The 18011-nt window shown below is 36.7% G+C and overlaps 2 protein-coding genes across 3 annotated transcripts; one reads left to right on the top strand and one right to left on the bottom strand.

Annotated features, from left to right (window-relative positions):
- Positions 1-1634: 1634 nt before the first annotated feature.
- LOC147860565 (LIMR family protein Os06g0128200-like) lies at positions 1635-6830 on the top strand. 2 transcript variants are annotated; one of them, XM_087324707.1, is made up of 15 exons: positions 1635-1786; positions 2321-2742; positions 2829-2914; positions 3123-3250; positions 3393-3500; positions 3598-3696; positions 3876-3998; positions 4568-4630; positions 4736-4800; positions 4939-5048; positions 5806-5920; positions 6108-6173; positions 6272-6382; positions 6466-6532; positions 6619-6830. In XM_087324707.1, exons 2-15 carry the CDS (start codon positions 2393-2395, stop codon positions 6664-6666), a joined length of 1539 nt encoding a protein of 512 aa, XP_087180833.1. In that variant the 5' UTR covers positions 1635-1786; positions 2321-2392; the 3' UTR covers positions 6667-6830. The 2 variants fall into 2 exon arrangements, with proteins under 2 accessions (XP_087180833.1, XP_087180834.1); XM_087324708.1 differs by having other exon boundaries at positions 1645-1786; positions 2325-2742.
- Positions 6831-12855: 6025 nt separating this feature from the next.
- Positions 12856-14214, bottom strand: LOC147860564 (putative F-box protein At2g36090). The gene has a single exon (XM_087324924.1). It carries the CDS (start codon positions 14212-14214, stop codon positions 13090-13092), a length of 1125 nt encoding a protein of 374 aa, XP_087181050.1. The 3' UTR covers positions 12856-13089.
- Positions 14215-18011: the final 3797 nt, after the last annotated feature.

The following is an 18011-nucleotide window of genomic DNA, read 5'->3' as shown; positions in this document are numbered from 1 at the left end:
TAAGGGGATGCCAATCATTAAACCAAAGTTGTTTTGAGCATTAGTTACAAAACACATAATGAGCATTAACACAGAGACATAATGTGTCTAATGAATTTAAGTAAATATATGGGATCATTCTAAATGATTAGTTAATCATTTGTGGCTTGGGTGACCTTAAGCTACCTAATCAAAATTTCAATTGCATAAAATGTGAACCAACATTAATAAATTTGGGCAAAATATGAATTTCTGATCTAAAAAAAACTTGAAGCTTGCATGTGAAGTTGATGAACTGCCAACTTGATGTATAACTCGATGTTGAATGCAAGGCAACAAAACATTAGCATAAAGCCACTCCAAAAACAAGTGATTAATGGAGAAATGTAACGAGGCAATACATATATCCCCAAAAGGAAGAAACTAATACAAAGTGAACTAGATAAAGAGATAAAAGATACGTAATGGCTTAAAAAGGACCTAGATGAGGCATTGTATCAAGACAACACATGGAGGTAACCCGGTTGAAATCTTGACATATGTGGAAGAATTATATATGAAGGATGAAAGACCCATTTTTGACATGCTCCCTTTATGAAGTATTTGAGTGTAAAGCGGTGGATAAAAATGCAATTTCAAAATGGCAAGGTTGCAAACATGCTACGTGTATACCTAGAAAAGCTAAAATGTTTTGTCAAAGTGGCTAAAGAATGGATGTCAGCTTAACTAAGTTAGGCAAATAACATGAGGTATTCCTTGATATTGGCAAAGATAATTGGAACAAGATATTATACCAAGAAGAGAATAGACATCAACGAACCAACTACGTACCGAAAGAGTAGGTTTGCATATTGAGTTGTCAAACTAATATTGTTGAGCATCAACCCATGAAATGGTTTCTACTAAACAGAACAAGATATTTGTATGGCAAGAATGTTTGTGACAAAAAACATAGCATGTTTTTTGAATGAAACAAGCTCAATCTTTCATTCCACCTTTTTAGTTTTTTTTTTTCTATAAGTTCTACCATGTTTTAAAACTCCCCGCTCACATACACGATTGAGAAGAGGTGTGATTTTTTCTAAACAAGTATCGGTTCCCTTCATCCACAAGCTTATGAAAGCAAGGTTAACACACAATGTGTATATGTAGTGGATGTGATACGGTCATTGACAATAGCCGAACTGGAACAAGCACAGATACATGCACACAAACGCACACAAACGCACACAAACACACACAAACAAACAAACAAACACGCAACACACACACACACACACACACACACACACAATGCACACAATACACACAATGTTACCATGGCTGGCAGACAATGAGCGAACTAGGTATATATGCATTTGAAATGATTGCAAATGGCAAGGCGAGACTCTTACTTACCTCTAGCCGCTAAGTTTCCTACTCTACTATGCAGGTCTTGAGTGTGTTCATAGATATAGAGAAGAGAGCATTGGACAATACATAATATATGTATGTATGTACATACTATGTTACATATAATAATAATTATAATGTATGTGTGTGTTTAAGAAGAAGCATATGGAGGGAAGGAAAAGGGCCAATTCTGTAAATTGGAAGAAGGTGAGGTACATCTATAAATTTGGCTGTGGAGAAATTAGCAGAAGAAAGAGGTGAGAAGCAGTACAAAGGATTCTCCCAATCGCTGCTGCTGATTGCGCCATGCTTGACTCTCTCGCTGTTATGATGCGTCGTCAGCCAAGGATGGATCTGTTGCTTTGATCGTGAAGACCGCTAGAATTCTGTGATTCGGAAATCCCCTCTTTTTCAGGTTTGGGTTTTACATTTCTTCACATACAGTTTCGTTAGTTGCAGGTTAGGGTCTACATTTAATTTCTGGCAGAAGTTTCTGTTACTCTAGGAAATGTTGCAGATTATGGTTGCATTTTTGAGCCTAATTTTCAGATTTAGAGTTTTTTCCGGTAATGTTTTAGTGCCGTGGTTGCAGATTAGGGCCTATGTTCTTCTGCCAAAGTTGACGATTAGGGTTTGAAATCTTTAGCCGAGATTGCAACGATTGCAGATTAGACTTTACGTTTTTCAGCCAAAAGTTGCAGTATTTTAGCAGAAGACGCATTTTAGGGTATACTTTTTTTAGCCAACGTTGAAGGTTAGGATGTGCAGTTTTCAGCCATGGTTACAGGCTATAGCTTGCATTTTTTTTGGCTGCAGTTTAAGACTTCTATTTTTCATTTAAAGTTGCATTTTAGGGTCTACATTTTTGAAGATAACAAATATTTCTTTATGCGCTGATTGGTTCCCTTTTTGCTATCAATCTTTGTGTCTTCTTTACCTCACCTTGAAGAAAGTGAGGCAGAAAGAGAGAAATCCACATTAAAGAAAGAAAGAAAGAAAGAGTAAGCCAAGCTTTTGCTCCATGGGAGACTTCAATCTGGTGCTGCTTATAATAGTCATTGTCGTTTGCTTTTTAACCCTTATCTTTAACACATACCTCCTCATCAACTATCAACATCCTGATGATTCCAACCAAGCATATTTTCCAAAGATTATTGTCATACTCGGCCTCTCAATTGCTGAGATTTCAATCTTGATGCTTCCAGCTGATATTGCAAATCAACATGCTTGCCAAAGCTCTATATATAATGGGGCTTGCAATCTGACCTTGCCTATGAAGCAACTATGGTTGGCAATATATATACTTGATGCCATACTTGTTTTCTTTATTATCCCCTTCACAATCTTCTACTATGAAGGAGATCAAGATAAGTAAGTTTTCTAGTGGGAGTTTGAATGCAACTAAAGTACCTATGGCCTAGAAACTCAGCCTTTGTAAATTCTGATATTGTGTGTAGGTCTGCAATCCGAAGAGCTTTTGGTGCGTTAATTTGGGTTGCTGTGACAGCGGTTGTGGTGGGACTTGTTTTGGGCATCTTATATGGTGAGAGTTTTCGATAAGCCTACATGGTTTCACATTAAATTAAAGGCATGTGAATGAGAAAACCACTATCCCTGGTGCAAATAATAAGAGTGTATATTTCTTTGTTTTTAAATACAGTTATGGGAGGACTATTTTGTGATTGTGCTTTTGCTTTGCATTGACTACTTTGTGGAAGGAATCCAATGTATCAATTTTGTTTGGATGCCAGGTCTTATTGGGAAGGTTGATTTTACTGTTCAGCATCTTTCGTCAACAACTACGTCATTTACTACTGATTTTTCATCCCTTTCGCTCTCACATCCATGCCTTGGGTCCACAGCTACTGATAAAATATCTGTGAGCTTCTTTTACTGTCTACATCCAATATTCTTTTGATCTTTTCTTTATCAAGTTTAGGCTCATGTATATGGCTTAAAATAGTTCCCTAAAAAATGATATTTTGTGAAATTTCATTAACTTTTTTGGCCATTTGTGACAGTGTTACTCATATTCTACCCCAAATGCTGAAGCTACATGGACATTTACAACCACCTTTCCAGAATACGTCGTGGCATTGATGACGATTGTTGGATCAATTCTCTTTTCTGTATGTTATAATGAAACGGTTTATCATATTTGTTGAATTCCATGCAGCGTATGACATAGATGTATTGGCATAATAAAATTCTGTATGAATGTGGCAGATTTTTGGCGGTGTAGGAATAGCTTGCCTACCTCTGAGCATGATATTTAGCTTTATTCGGCGCCCTAAAGCGACCATAACTCGAGCTCAATACATCAAGGTCTGGTTTATAATGCAAATATTTGAACATGCTGTCTGAATAGAGAGATGCAAGTTTATAGCTGCCTATCTGCTCTTGAGACATACATGCACATTAATATTTCCTTCTAGTCATTCTGACTTTCATGGCTATGCACAGATTACTTGGGTCAATGTTGAAGTGAATAATTGTGTTTATAGGAGGCAACAGAATTGGGTAAACGTGCAAAGGAGATTAAAGAAGCAGCGCAAGCCCTTCATCGGGAAGAAAAAGATGGCAAGAAAGGTCGTAAATGGAGGAAGAATGTGAAAACAATTCAGAAGGTCAGTTGCAAACTAGGAAGATTTTGAAGGCACTTTTTTCATTTGTCTGTATCTTCAACGTTTTGAAAGCGATAAGGTTTCGTTAGTCTCTATGTATTTTTTAATCTGGAGCCTTTTTATAAAATTTCTCTATATAGTAGAGTAGGCAAGCATACAAGGATGAAAAATATAATGCCCCTGTAAAAGGGCAATGTCCATGTAGTTTTTGTGCCTCTTATCTAATTCCTCGTGTTGTTGAATTGTTGCAATGCTTCAGTAAATATAATGCCCCTGAAAAGGGCAATGTCCATGTTGTTTTTGTGCCTCTTATCTAATTCCTCGTGTTGTTGAATTGTTGCAATGCTTCAGTAAATATAATGCCCCTGTAAAAGGGCAATGTCCATGTAGTTTTTGTGCCTCTTATCTAATTCCTCGTGTTGTTGAATTGTTGCAATGCTTCAGTTAATTTTCTACAAGCTGCCACAACCAATGAAATGTCTTAACATTCCATTTGCATTCATTGTTTGTGTTTCATGTAACTTGTTTGCTGATGCAATGCTGACAACCAAAGTGATTATATTTTGATACAGGAGCTTCTGGATCTTGAGGATGATGTGAAATCTTTGGAGGAGGTTTATCCTCAAGGAGAGCAAGTAATGAGTAATTTCACTTGGTTAAAGAGAGCTTATTTTGACGTAAGTATTAAACTCTTCATAGATCTAAGTAGTGTTTTTTCTTCTCTGTTATTTATGCTCCAGGCAGATTCTTCATGGGCTATGACAGTCTTAGGGTATTTGTCAAATTTAATTCTTGGAATCATAGGGTAAGTAAATAAACTTACATCTCATAATTTTAAGCCAGGATTTTGTGCTATTCTCATGCGAATTACGGTTTCCAAAATGTTTCAATCTGTGTACGGTAGTTTTATTGCTAAACTTCAGAGCTGGGTCAAACTTTGCAGATTGTGTGTATCTGTGGCCTGGGTGGCTCATATCATACTCTACATGCTTATTGAACCTCCGGTATCAGCTTTTTTGAATGACGTTTTTATCAAGTTGGATAATGTTTGGGGTAATATCATATATGCCTCATCTCTCTGTCCATCATCTAATTGAATGTAATCATTGATTTGAGGGATATTAGAACTAGATTCTGAATAACTTTACGAAGTTGGATAGTGTTTGGAATAATATGTTTCCTGTACTTTCGAAAGAAAAGTCGTGCATATGGAGAATCCTTGATTTGAAGGGTGTATTCACTAGATTCTTTACAATATGTGGTTAAGAGACTCATTTCCGTGGGAGAGACTTGGCCATAACCTGTTATATTTAATGAACATTAGTAAGATGAGTCATATATTGGCTGTTTATCAGAGATAGATAGAAAAGTAATATGGCAAAAACAATTTAAGATTCAAGAAAAGAAACTTTTGCATATATATAAATATTTATGGAATACATTTCAATTAATGCCTTGGTATAGTGATGTTAATAAAGGATGGCCAAGTAAGAAATATATATATTTTTCTCAAGAATTAAGTTTAAGAGGTAGGGTGACATGATTTTCTCTAAAGGAAAAATGTAGGTCGAACTCGCGCAAGAAAGTGGATAAATTTTTAAGGGATGAAAATGTACAGTTTCTTTTACCAAACAGTGTTTTCTGACTTAAAAAAATTAGCAGTTTGGAAAACTATTTTATTCATCAAAATATCTGGTGAAAGCAAGTGAGATGTAATGTTTTTTTCACAATAAAGCATGCCCAATTCTGTAATATCACTGATGTCCATGTATGTAGCTCTATAAGCTGATTTATGATTCATTTGTAACAGGACTTTTAGGAACAGCAGCTTTTGCTTTCTTCTGCTTGTATCTTCTCTTGGCTGTCATGGCTGGTGAGATGCAACTTGGAATGCGACTCATCTTCATCACAATTCATCCAATGAAGTAAGACCCCAACTTCCCTTATAATTTACATGCACCATTGCAAGGCTGGTCAAAACATAGATACAATGGGGAGTGCTGTTTTTTGCATGCATACATATGTTGCCTACTATTATTTCTCTGTGGTGTATTTCCTTTTTGGCATATTGAGGTATATTCAACTAATTGAATTTTCACCCAATTTCTGCAGGTGGGGAGGAACATTGATGAATTCTTTCCTTTTTAATGTTGGCCTTATTTTACTTTCATCGATAAGGTATTTACTTTACTTAAATGCATCCTCCTATACATCTACAAAATTTAAACTTATAATTGGCGTGCCAATATTTTGTGCCTGGTCATTGTGAATTGCAGCGTTATCCAATTCTCTGCAACTGCTTTTGGTGTTTATGCTGAGGCAACAGCAGTTCAAGATATATTTGGACATACTTTGGAATCTTTAAGAGGCATTAAGTACTTGTTTAGGTTAGTAATCGAACTTCTCTTAACTCTAAACATGGAATAGACATCTGTGGATCGCTCTGATTTATAACATCTTTCAAATGCAGATATAATGTATTCCAAATTGTGTTTGTGGTGTTGGCAATTATCACGTTTGTCTACTACCTTATTTTTGTAAGTTACTGTGCTACATGTAATGTATACAAATTGGTCACTTATTTAATTTTATCCCAAACTGAATGTCTCTTTGCTGATTCAAGGGATGGAGGAAGCGCAAACCTAAAAGGAAAATCGAGCTTGCAAGTTGATTTTGAGGACAACTATACTGAAGGGAGTCTTGTTGTATATTGTTTTGATATACTTAAAACTATGATTTTGCTCATTTTGTTCTTGGATTGTTTCTGACATCCATTTACATGCCCCATGATTATTTGTGCTGCAACATTTCTTGCTAATTCTTTTAGTTTTCCTCGGTTGATGTTCAAGGCATTTCTCTTTCTCCATTTCCTTGTCGTATAAGGCATTGCCATTATGAAAAACAGGGGCCTCTGTCATTCTATTTGTGATACACATAATAATGCTTTTCTACATTTGTTTAATGGCTGTAACATTGTTGTTATCCTGAGCCAGGAGTAAAAATTGCGAGATGCCCATCTACGAATCTCATTCTTTCTATTAATGTGCTTATATCTGCTGTATATAGTTCGGTGACGACATAAACCATGATACTTTTACTCCAATCCTGTTTGATGTGATCAATAATATCGAGGATTCTTAGATGAGTCACCAATGAAGTATTTTCTCCCTTGAGCACAAAGGGAGAGTTACACCTCCATAAAAATGTGGTTTGTTATCGTATATGTGATTTGCTTATGGGAACACTAATTATATACATGTCTTGATTACGTATCTTAAAGTTGATGCAAGGACAAAGCATCAAAAGATATGGTTCTTGATGCAATGTGATAAAAAATGCAATGTCTTGATTACGTAATGCATAAAAAAATGCATTTGATAATAAAGTGTTGGGACGTTCGCTAATTTGTAGTATCTCTTGGGTGCCACTTGTGTTGGGGTGTGGTTGTCACACATCCACATGCATACCATTATCTCATGGTCATGTTTTTTATATTTCTTAGTATACGAGGGAGAGAGAGTCCTATAGTATGGTACAAGTACTTATCGGATGTTTGGCAAGTTTCAACCTGTTGTTATTTCAGGCCTCAACAATGGTTTTTTTCTCAATATGTTCAAAATTATCCAAAGGACGAGATGGAGATATGGTTCCAATTTTTACGATATTGGGGAGTGCAACATAATTGGAATATGCGTAATGTTTTCATGTTAATAGTAGAAAAGGGATAAAAGCCTATATGAGGAAGTTTAAAGGTATGCATGTGTGGGATTTCTTGATGTTAGAGCATGTGGGGATAATTTTCGCAAATGCATATTCAGGTTTTCTTGCGGTTAAGGAGGATGTCCCTCTCCCTACATAGGATAGATAGGTAGAGGAGACTAAGAATTGTGGTCAGGTTGGACTTTACGTACATATAATTGTGTACTTATACAGAGATAGATAGATAGATTATATTATCGTCTTCGGAGGTCAAATATGACCTATGAGACCAAAAATATTACATTTCACGTGCTACGTATGAAAGTGAGTAGTGACTCTTGATGTTCAAGAACTTTACCAATGAATGTTGCAATCAAGAGTGCACATTGTGGTTGTGAGAGGAATTCATGCAAGGATTGGGCTCGACTGAAGAGATGTGGAAAGCATGGTCGAATATGATCAAAGCCAGAGGATTGTATCAAAGTGTGATACTCAGACTTGCGAACTTGTTCAGGGCAAAGTGTGCATAATCGACCACTCTCATCACTTGTGCCCTAACGCCCTGTTTCACATCGCAATGCATCTGAGCTAAGTCGCATGGAAGCAATGGTTTGAATGGTAGATAACGGTATGGGCTCTAACATGTATCGATGTGTACGATTTTCCCATTCTGCAAATAATATGGTTTTGTAGTTAGGTGCAAAATGTGTAGTATAATGTGTGAAGCGTGAGTCTCCACATTTGTCCCATGTCATGATACATTGGTGTTGCAAAAAGGCCTCATTTACAGAGGAATCTAATGATGCATCATGAAGTAAGTGTCTCGCATCCCATCTACCAAACCATTTTTCTATATCTTGCATCCAATCGGAACACAAAATTTTGCTTTTATGCGTCTTTTGGATCTTTTTGCTTGCTTCCCATGCAATTCTAGGAAGTTGACGTGAGGTACTTTTTTGAACCTTAAGCATGTATTCAACAACCCTTTCCATTGCCATGATCTCAATGGGAAGCGATCTTGTCTTAAGGAGGAGGAGGGTATAGGGCGTTTGTTTCTTAACTTGTAGAAACTTTGTAAGAAAATGTTTTTGGACATTTTCAAACTCTTTCCACATAGATTTAGGGATGCTATCGCCCCATACTTCCACCCCATAGAGAAGAACCGATGTCACCAAAGTGTCGAAAAGATATTTCTTGAGGACCCAACACTTGATATCTCCAAGATTGCATGTGTTCTCAAATGCATAGTATGCTCGTTTACCCGCCTCTAAGCGGCGTGTAGCACATTCATTCCATCTATGATTTGAAGGAACTTGAAGGCCAAGATATTTGAAGCTTTCCACACATTCAAGTGGCTCATTGTTGAGAGTGGGCATCCTTGCTTAACACCAATAGTGCTTTTGAAAAAATCTGAAAGTTTATCTCTCATGCACACACAACATGTAACCTTCTCATAAATTCGGGAAATTGCAAGCACATATTCACTTGGCACCTCAAGTTCTTCCATTCGCCTCCAAAGATGCTCACGAGGTACCATATCAAAAGCTTTCTTGAAGTCTACAAAGCAACAATATAAACCTTTACCTCTAAGGCGACTTTCCTCCATTAATACTCGACGGGTGTTTCCGAAAGCTAGTTTGTCCATAAGCTCTCTTACCATTTTTTTTAGCCCATACACTTATCTTTGATTCCATTATACATCCAAATAGTTTTGCCATTAATGAGTCAACCATGATGGTTCGATAGTTGTTTACATTATTTATATCTCCACCTTTATGTAAAGGTTTGATCCAATTTGTAGTCCAATCATACGACATACCATGTTGCAATGCATCATTAAACATATCGCTTATCCATATATGTGCTTCCTTTCCCGTCCATTTGAGCATTTCAGTCTTTATACATTGAAGATCGCTTGCCTTTCGAGAGACCAATTTCTTAAGTCCTATGCATATATCTTCAATTGTAAAGAAGGGAGGCATATGTAAAAGAGAACCATAACACATCATCTTTCCGGCAAGAGATAACTCATATAAATTCTTACAATGCATAGACAAGTCGTGAAGAGTTAAGTCACCATACTCTCAACACGTTTTCCCTTTAGATTTCCCCAAAATTTAGCACATGCATGTGCTTTCTCTTGCGTTTGGATAAATTGTTGAGTAACTTCCCATATTCTTCTCTTTCTTTGAATAAGCCTTTTATACTCATGCAAATGCTTTTGGTAATTCTCTTTATCCTTAACTACATCCAAAACCATAAGGCACTTTCGAGCTTCACGACATTCTTTATCAAACCATTTTTTCCTAGGTTTCTTGGTGCATTTCCAAGATGTGCGGTTGGTCGAAAAACATTTGTTTGTACATGAGAGAATGACTTTCTTGAAAGCTTCCCATTTGCATTCTAGTGTGGCACCATGTTGTATCTTTGTCATTTGTAACATATCCTCAACCATCTTGGAATACATGGGTGCTCGCTTAAGGTTCATGCTCAAGTGCGGTTGTTTATTATCTTCAATAGCCTTCTCACAATCAAACCTATGCATACATTTGAGATCAATACATAAAGGCCTATGATCGGATTCCGGTGTCCATTCACCAAGTGAGAATTTATGTATACGATCCAAAATACCTTCGAAAAGTAGCACATAGTCAATCACAATATTTCCGTTGTGTTTTCTACGTGTAAAACCATTAGTGTTGGGCCATAAGGAAATACCACCATTCATGTCTTAAGTCGTGACTGAGTGGTGGAACCAAACGAAGTAGGGTAAGGGGAGATATTTGCAATAAGCAATCCGATACTATTGCACATTTGTAGAGTAACTTCCCAAATTGGTCTCGATCTTTTTCATCGTTACAAGAGTGGATATACATTTGCATATCCTCTTGCATCCTTGAGATATGTGGCATGAAAGATTCTTGTGAATCAAGTTGGAAACTTCTTGTATGAGCATTCATGTCACAAAAGACAATAACTTCCCCTTTGGATTTGAAATAAGCAATATCATCCTCTAGATTGGCAAAAGGTTGATCTTTATCCAAACAAGCATAAAAGTTAGAATCTTCATGAGGAATGTAACATCCAACTACAAAAGTGGGTAAATCTAATATTAGGTGTTTCTATTTTGAGCCATATGTAGCATTTATGTTCATCATTTTTTATGATTAACACATATTTCTTGATTTCCTTCTTAATCAAACATGTCACCCCTCCTTGTCCTCTTCTTTGTCTTAGATTTTTCTTCCATATCAAAGAGTGTACATTATAGTTTCCTAAACCTTGAATCCTTTGAGTATCATGCTCCCATGTTTCAACAAGAAGTGTGATATCTAAGTCATCGATGAACTCCTCTATACCAAATCCTGCATTCCATGAATATCCATTGCAATTCCAAAAGCATAGTCGTAAAAGGCGTGGGTTAGTCTCATAGATCACGTCTCCATATTTGCCTACATTTCCATCTTTAGGCACATCCTTAACCTTATTTTTCAATCTTTCTTCATATGTTTTACGGTGAGCATTTTGTTGTGAGATAGTACGATCTTCACTCACAAAGCATTGCGTACCTTTGAGGTATACCCAACTATTTTTTAGTATGATCTGCCGCTTTGTATCATCTGTCATTGTGCATACAATAGGCCTTTCTCCGGAGCAAGTAACACCATGTTTCCCAACTCGGTGTGCCCCATATACATTCACATTTGACATCCCATAATGCATGCTAAAAAATTTACCAATGGCCTTTCCAAGGGATGCGGGTGTTTCCATACTCTCTTCTTTAACCCACAGACGACAATGTTCTTTGATCGTCGTTCACGTTCTTTCAATTCTCGGACATCTATACTTTCTATATTCTTCTCTTGATGCATCACATGCATATTAGATGAGTTTGATAACACATCCCCACCACATACATCGCCCATGACTTCATTGTACATACATTTTTCATCTCACTTACATCCCGCCTCATCGTGTCCAATTTTCATACCCCCGAACTTTGCGGCAAACCCTACGGGAAGAGAGAGATAGAGAGGGAAGGAGAGAGAATGTACCTTTCACTCGATTTAGGGCTTCAAAATCTACCTTGCGTTTGAGGAACTGTGGGGCAAAATTGGTTGCGGATGAAAATGCTCATAACTTCTCGACACGGTAACGGAATTCAGTAAATGAACATTCTTTAGAAAGGTCTCTGAAAGAGCTTTCCAACGGGCTATAGAAAAGGATGGCAAGAGTGAACTTACAGAGAGCTTTGAGAAAGAGAGAGAGAGAGAGAGAATGAAGAAGAGGATGATTTTGGAAACAACCAAAACAAGACAAGGGTGGATTGGGCTGCAGCCTGCTAGCATGGATGCTACCAAAAAACTCAGTGACTTATAGTTTACAAGAAAACGATTTGTTTGAAGCAAATATCTTTGTACTTCCGAAAATGATGAGACATCACAATGTAATATTTTGCAAGAGAACAATTTGTTTGAAGTATACCTTCGTTCTGGGAAAATGCAGAAAATTAAAGAGAAACATGTAGTATTCTAGAAAGGCAGGAATTTCCTTTAAAGAGCTCTTACAACCATTTCGAACCATCGAATCTGCATGTGCAGAAAAACTGTCTGGCTATTTGGAGTTCCCATTATTGCTTATTGATGGACGTGATTTGCCGATGCAAAAGATGCCAATCGGAAGGAGAAAATGCAGTTACAATCTTATGAACATTGCAGAAAAGGTGCTAACTTTAAATGCTTCATTTCAATACAAGATAAGAAAGGGTTGCATTTTCACACCAAAATCACAGTGACCATTCTAGCCTCTACACAGGAAGGTACTTCCAGCTGCAGAAAGACTAACTTCAATGCTCCAGGATTAGGATCCATGTGCTTGACTTACAAAAGAAAGAATAAACTTTAATGTAACATTAGACACATGAAACTTTCCCATTCCCTGCAAAACTCTTTTAAATTCTTTTTGAGACATTATTATTAACAGGATCTGAACCCCTTTTATGTCAGAAAAGATGGTTATTTTAGCATGTGAGCTTTGGAGAACATAACATTGTTTCAGTAAAGCATTCTCATTGGCCAAGTTCTCTTTCCCAAATAAAATTATAAAAATTTGTAGTGGAGTTTGATTGAACGAACATAGCTCAATTCATCGAGGATCAGAATCAAATAAAAAGACTGTTTTTCTGACAACAACTTTGATAGAGACACTGGTTACCTTATATAAACCAAAGGCTCAGTTAAGCATTTGTACAAGCACAAGTTTGCTCATGAACATGTGCAGTTTGCACTACTCCAAGGGAGTAGGTATAGTTGGTATGACTATCTATGTACCTTTATGGAGCGCTAAAAAAAGAAAAACAAAACAAATGGTAGGTTTAATAGTAATAATGACCCAATCAAACTAGAGAGAAAAAGAGGAAGGATATGCATAAAATTATTGCACAAATGATGCAAATGGTATCAACCGACCCTTCGTTTTTCAGTTTTTCTTCCTTTAACTCTGATTGAGCTCGAATATATTGTCCATAAGATTTAAGGACTTTCTGATGATTGCTACTTTTGTGGCAATTAAGAGCTGATTTTAGTGCCAAAAGGCTATGGCGACCATTAAGGTGAGCTCCTGCCATATCCTCTAGTTGCATACTTAGTTCATTGATCACTAAAGAGCTCTTCGACTTTGTATTTGATTGGCCAAAATCACACAACAATTTGCATTTGAGAATCACATCACACTGAACAACTTTTGGTGACAACCACTCGTGAGCGGGAAGAATAGAACCAAACCTTAGGGAGAACTCATTATCACTAGGCCAATGCCTTTGTCCAGTAAGGGGTCTAGGACTAGCGAAATTAGCCATCTGCTTAGTCCTTTTATTGATCACAATCCAACTTACTTCAATGTCTTCCCATATACCCTTCCACAATCGACCATCTTTCCTTTCTCTCTCAATTGAGACCACTTCTGGCAGATCCTCGCTTATCATAATGCCATCTTCATTACCACCATCACAGTTCAGTAAATCAATCCTAAAAGGGCAAGAAGAGAACCAACCATGGAGATCACTTGCACCTGGTATACCATGCAAAACCCTGAAGGCAACAGGTTTCCCTCGAAACACTACATCAATGATTGATACAAAATCATCGAGCGAAGTGTTGGATAGCTCTTCGATCATGTCTTGCTCATCGTCAAACCAATCCTCTTCATCTTTCAAGGTAACATCAGATGCATCAAAGACAAAGGGATGTTTACTCACAATGAGTGGAAAACATTCACCATAGAATCGTCGGAAACCTCCCAAAGATGAGATCAAAGCGTTAACTTCGGGATCTTTTGTAGAAGACCATTTTCGGTAACATATTCTTTCCCATATCTTTTCATTGTTTGAAACTGAGTGGAAAGGGGAACTCGCACAAGCTGCTGTGGCTAGGGTTACTCCATCTACCCGGCTCAGCACTTCGTATAGAATGTCTGTGTTTACTATCGCCTCCATATAATCCTCTAGATACCTCTCTTCCATCAAGATTGTTCACAATGGTTTGAAGACCAAAATCAGGTGTAGGCGATGATAATGAGTATCCAAGCTGCTTCAATGTATGCTGTTGATAGCTCAAGCTAATTCTCTGCATAGAAAAGGGCGGAGTTTCACTTTTCCTCTCTCTTCCAATCAGAAAATGGACGAGATCCAACCATGAAAAAAGCTCCAGAAATAGATTGAATCCTTTCCAGGAAGACACAAAGGAAACTAGAAAGGAAATGAGAATAAGAAGGAAGGGGATACTTCCCCCCTTTGAAAACAAAGAAAAATAAGAAGAATAAAATGGAAGCAATGAATAATCCAGTAAAAAGAACAAGTCATGGAAGAGGGAGAATCCAAACACAAGATGATGAAGAAGATAATTTGAATGGAACAGCAAAAGGAAAAACCATTTTTCCTGTGTTCCACTGTCAGAACCATTTGGGAGCCTGGAAAACATTGCGAAACAAAGAAAGGGAAGGATGGAACTTTCCAGATACGAAGGGAACAACGAAGTCACTAGAGAGGGGAGAATATGTCGTACCTTTTGATGAGAAGTCCAGGGCGTACAACTTGAGACTCGACGATCTCTTTCCTCGAAGCAATTTGATCAGTCAGATTTTCTTCCATGGATCTCTGACTCCCTCTCCTCTTGTTCTGTGTATCCTGGAAGCAAGTAGAAAGACCACTCGTGTCTGTATCTTTCCCTTTCCCTTTGCCTTTGCCCTTGCCTTTGCCCTTGCCTTTGCCCTTGCCCTGTCTCACTGCCTCTGCAAAACCCTAGAACGACAAGCGCTTGTCTTGGAAAGTCCACAGATTCTCTATCTCTCTGTCTGTGCCTCTCCTTCTCTCCTTCTCTCTCTGTCTCTCTGTCTCTCTCTCTCCGTCGGCTTCTCTCTGTCTCTACAGAACAAATTGTTAATCTATAGCCATGGCTCTCGAGTATCAATCCACACCCACAGAGTTTTAACTGACTACTCTGTTTTATGTACATTGTATATGTATTATGTATTATGTATTATGTATTATGTATTATGTATTATGTATTATGTATTATGTATTATGTATTATGTATATGTATATGTATATGTATATGTATATGTATATGTATATGTATATGTATATGTATATGTATATGTATTATGTATTATGTATTATGTATATGTACATGCATTATGTATGTGCATCTATACTTGCTCTTGTATGTGTATGCATGTTTTATGTACATATATGTATATGTATTATGTATATGTATTATGTATATGTATTATGTATATGTATATGTATATGTATATGTATATGTATATGTATATGTATATGTATATGTATATGTATATGTATATGTATATGTATATGTATATGTATATGTATATGTATTATGTATATGTACATGCATTATGTATGTGCATCTATACTTGCTCTTGTATGTGTATGCATGTGTATATGTATATATATGTGCATCAATACTTGCTCTTGTATGTCTATGCATATGTTTATGTTTATGTTTATGTGTATGTGTATTTGTATTTGTATCTTGCACTTGCTTGTGTATGTGTATGTGTATGTTACATGTATATATTTATATGCACTTGCTCCTATCTACGTATGTAGTATGTGTATTTGTTTCTGCGTATGTATTTGCTCCTACATGTCTATGCATATTTGTATCTGTTTCTTTCTGGCTCTTGTATGTGTATATATCTTCACTCCTCACCTCGGCCATGTTGATTTGTCTCCCTCGCGTGTCGAAGTTGGATATTACGCATTGCATTCATCGCGTTGAGATAGGGAGGCCATCGTAGTAGGTGCTAGTTTAGATGAGGAGTTGTCTCTTTGCCCCACCCTTGCCAAGCACGCTCTTGTTTAAGCATGAGATGGGAGTTGGTCGAAGCCCAACATTGCTAATAGCATCAACTTCGTCCCTAATGAAGATAATGCTAACCATATAGTTTGGCAACAATGTTTGTACATTGTAGTATTTGCTCAAACATTACATAGCTTGTTAGTGCAAGTTCGTAGTAAGTGCTCGTACAAAATCCATGTTGATTTGGCACAGTTTTAATGGTCCTAATAAAGGACTTTGAAATTGTGATTGAGTTTGATGATGATGGTAACTATGGTGCATTGACAAAAAAGTCATAGACATGATGATGATGATGAGGCATAGCTTGAAAGGAAATCCATGTTCAAATGGTGGAGAAATAATGGTCCCAAAAGTTGTGGGTTTAACATCTTGCTTGGCATGTTGAGGCTAATCAAATCTATTTACGTGGGCAAGGAAATTCGATCAATTAAGTAAGTGTCGCATTTTCTCTTTGCCACTATTTAATGGCTACAAATGTCGCAATTCAACGCATTAACATTTTCTAATCAAAGTCGTGCACCCATCGTGATCGAAGCTCTGCATTCTCCTCTAATAATAGGGGGATAAAAAATGTGCACATTAAAAAAAGGTAATGTGTCTACTTGTGAGCAAGGAAAATGGAAAAAGACAACTATGATTGACAATGCTATATGGTTCTTCAACTATCACCACATCTCTTTATGAGTTTAATTATGTATGGCATTAATTTCTCTTGTATACAAACAATGTAAATGCCTAGTTTTTATTTTTGTAACGTGCTTGAAGTCGTATGATCCCAACCTTAACAATGCATCACGACATAATATACATGGAGAGTTTTGATTTACCCATGGAGATTTTCCACACCCTACTTGCATCATTGTAGCTTGTTCATCCACTTCAATGTAGGGTCCAATTACATAGCCACTTTACTCTCACTCTCACTCGCATTTAAGCACGAAATTGAATTACTTCTTCTAAGGTCATGAGATCAATAAGCATACATTTTCTTCTTTTCATCATCTTCTGAATGTGCATTCTCAAACTTCTTTATATATCCTTCCATGTTTCACATTCTTACTTTAAGGCTTTTAGTAAGAATAAGAATGACAAGTAATCATTCTTTTATGTTCAAAGATGCACGTCATCAACAATAAATGTATTAGGTTAGGTTGCTCACGCTAAGGTTTTGGATGAAGGTGAAGTTTCACTACCAAAAAATTAAGTAATCTAATTACTTGGAAACATTAGAAAGATTATATTTTCCCTACTACTCTTTCTTCTCAAAGTGATATGAAGTACATGATTTATTTGATTGTTCATTTTTATCATTTCCATTTAGGTGTATGAGATTGTGGAGAATAAATGCACGTGCTCCTGGTTATAAATTATAATTTAGGCTGTTGAGTATTCCATGTACATCCACTAATTGAATGGTTATACAATCAAGATTTGGTATGTTAGTAATGACGACTATATCGATATCTAAGATCCTTCGAGCTTTGGCTTGTTAAATGCTTCATTGTCCTATGTGCTAAGGAAATGGTAAGAATAACATGATACGACTAGTTGTAAAATCAATAAGAGATGTAAAGTGCCGATTAAAATACAAAGGCACTAAATGTAGGGATACGGAAGATCGTTTTTGAATAAGAAGAAATTACTAAACCACATCCCTCCCATTGGTGTTTCTCTATTGATCTAGTAAGTGTAACTTTAAAAGGAAACTTTCAACACATTCAAGTATCCTTCACACACATAGGCGGGCTAAAGTGATCTAAAAAACACTTTATCACCACGTTTTTCTTCTCTTTTTCACTAAAAACAAAAGTAGTAAATACGAAGCTACCCTGAAAAAATCTTTTGTATGTGGATGCATGCATGCATGTGCCCGTGCGTAATCAAAGATATTATGTCATTATTTCAATCATATTGATTTGCATATCGGTATGTAGAA

Source organism: Azolla caroliniana, unplaced genomic scaffold, assembly GCF_043228905.1.
Source record: "Azolla caroliniana isolate FFs.n. ecotype wild unplaced genomic scaffold, voAzoCaro1.0.p SCAF_9, whole genome shotgun sequence".
Lineage (NCBI taxonomy): Eukaryota > Viridiplantae > Streptophyta > Polypodiopsida > Salviniales > Salviniaceae > Azolla > Azolla caroliniana.
This window is presented reverse-complemented; position numbering and strand designations above follow the sequence as displayed.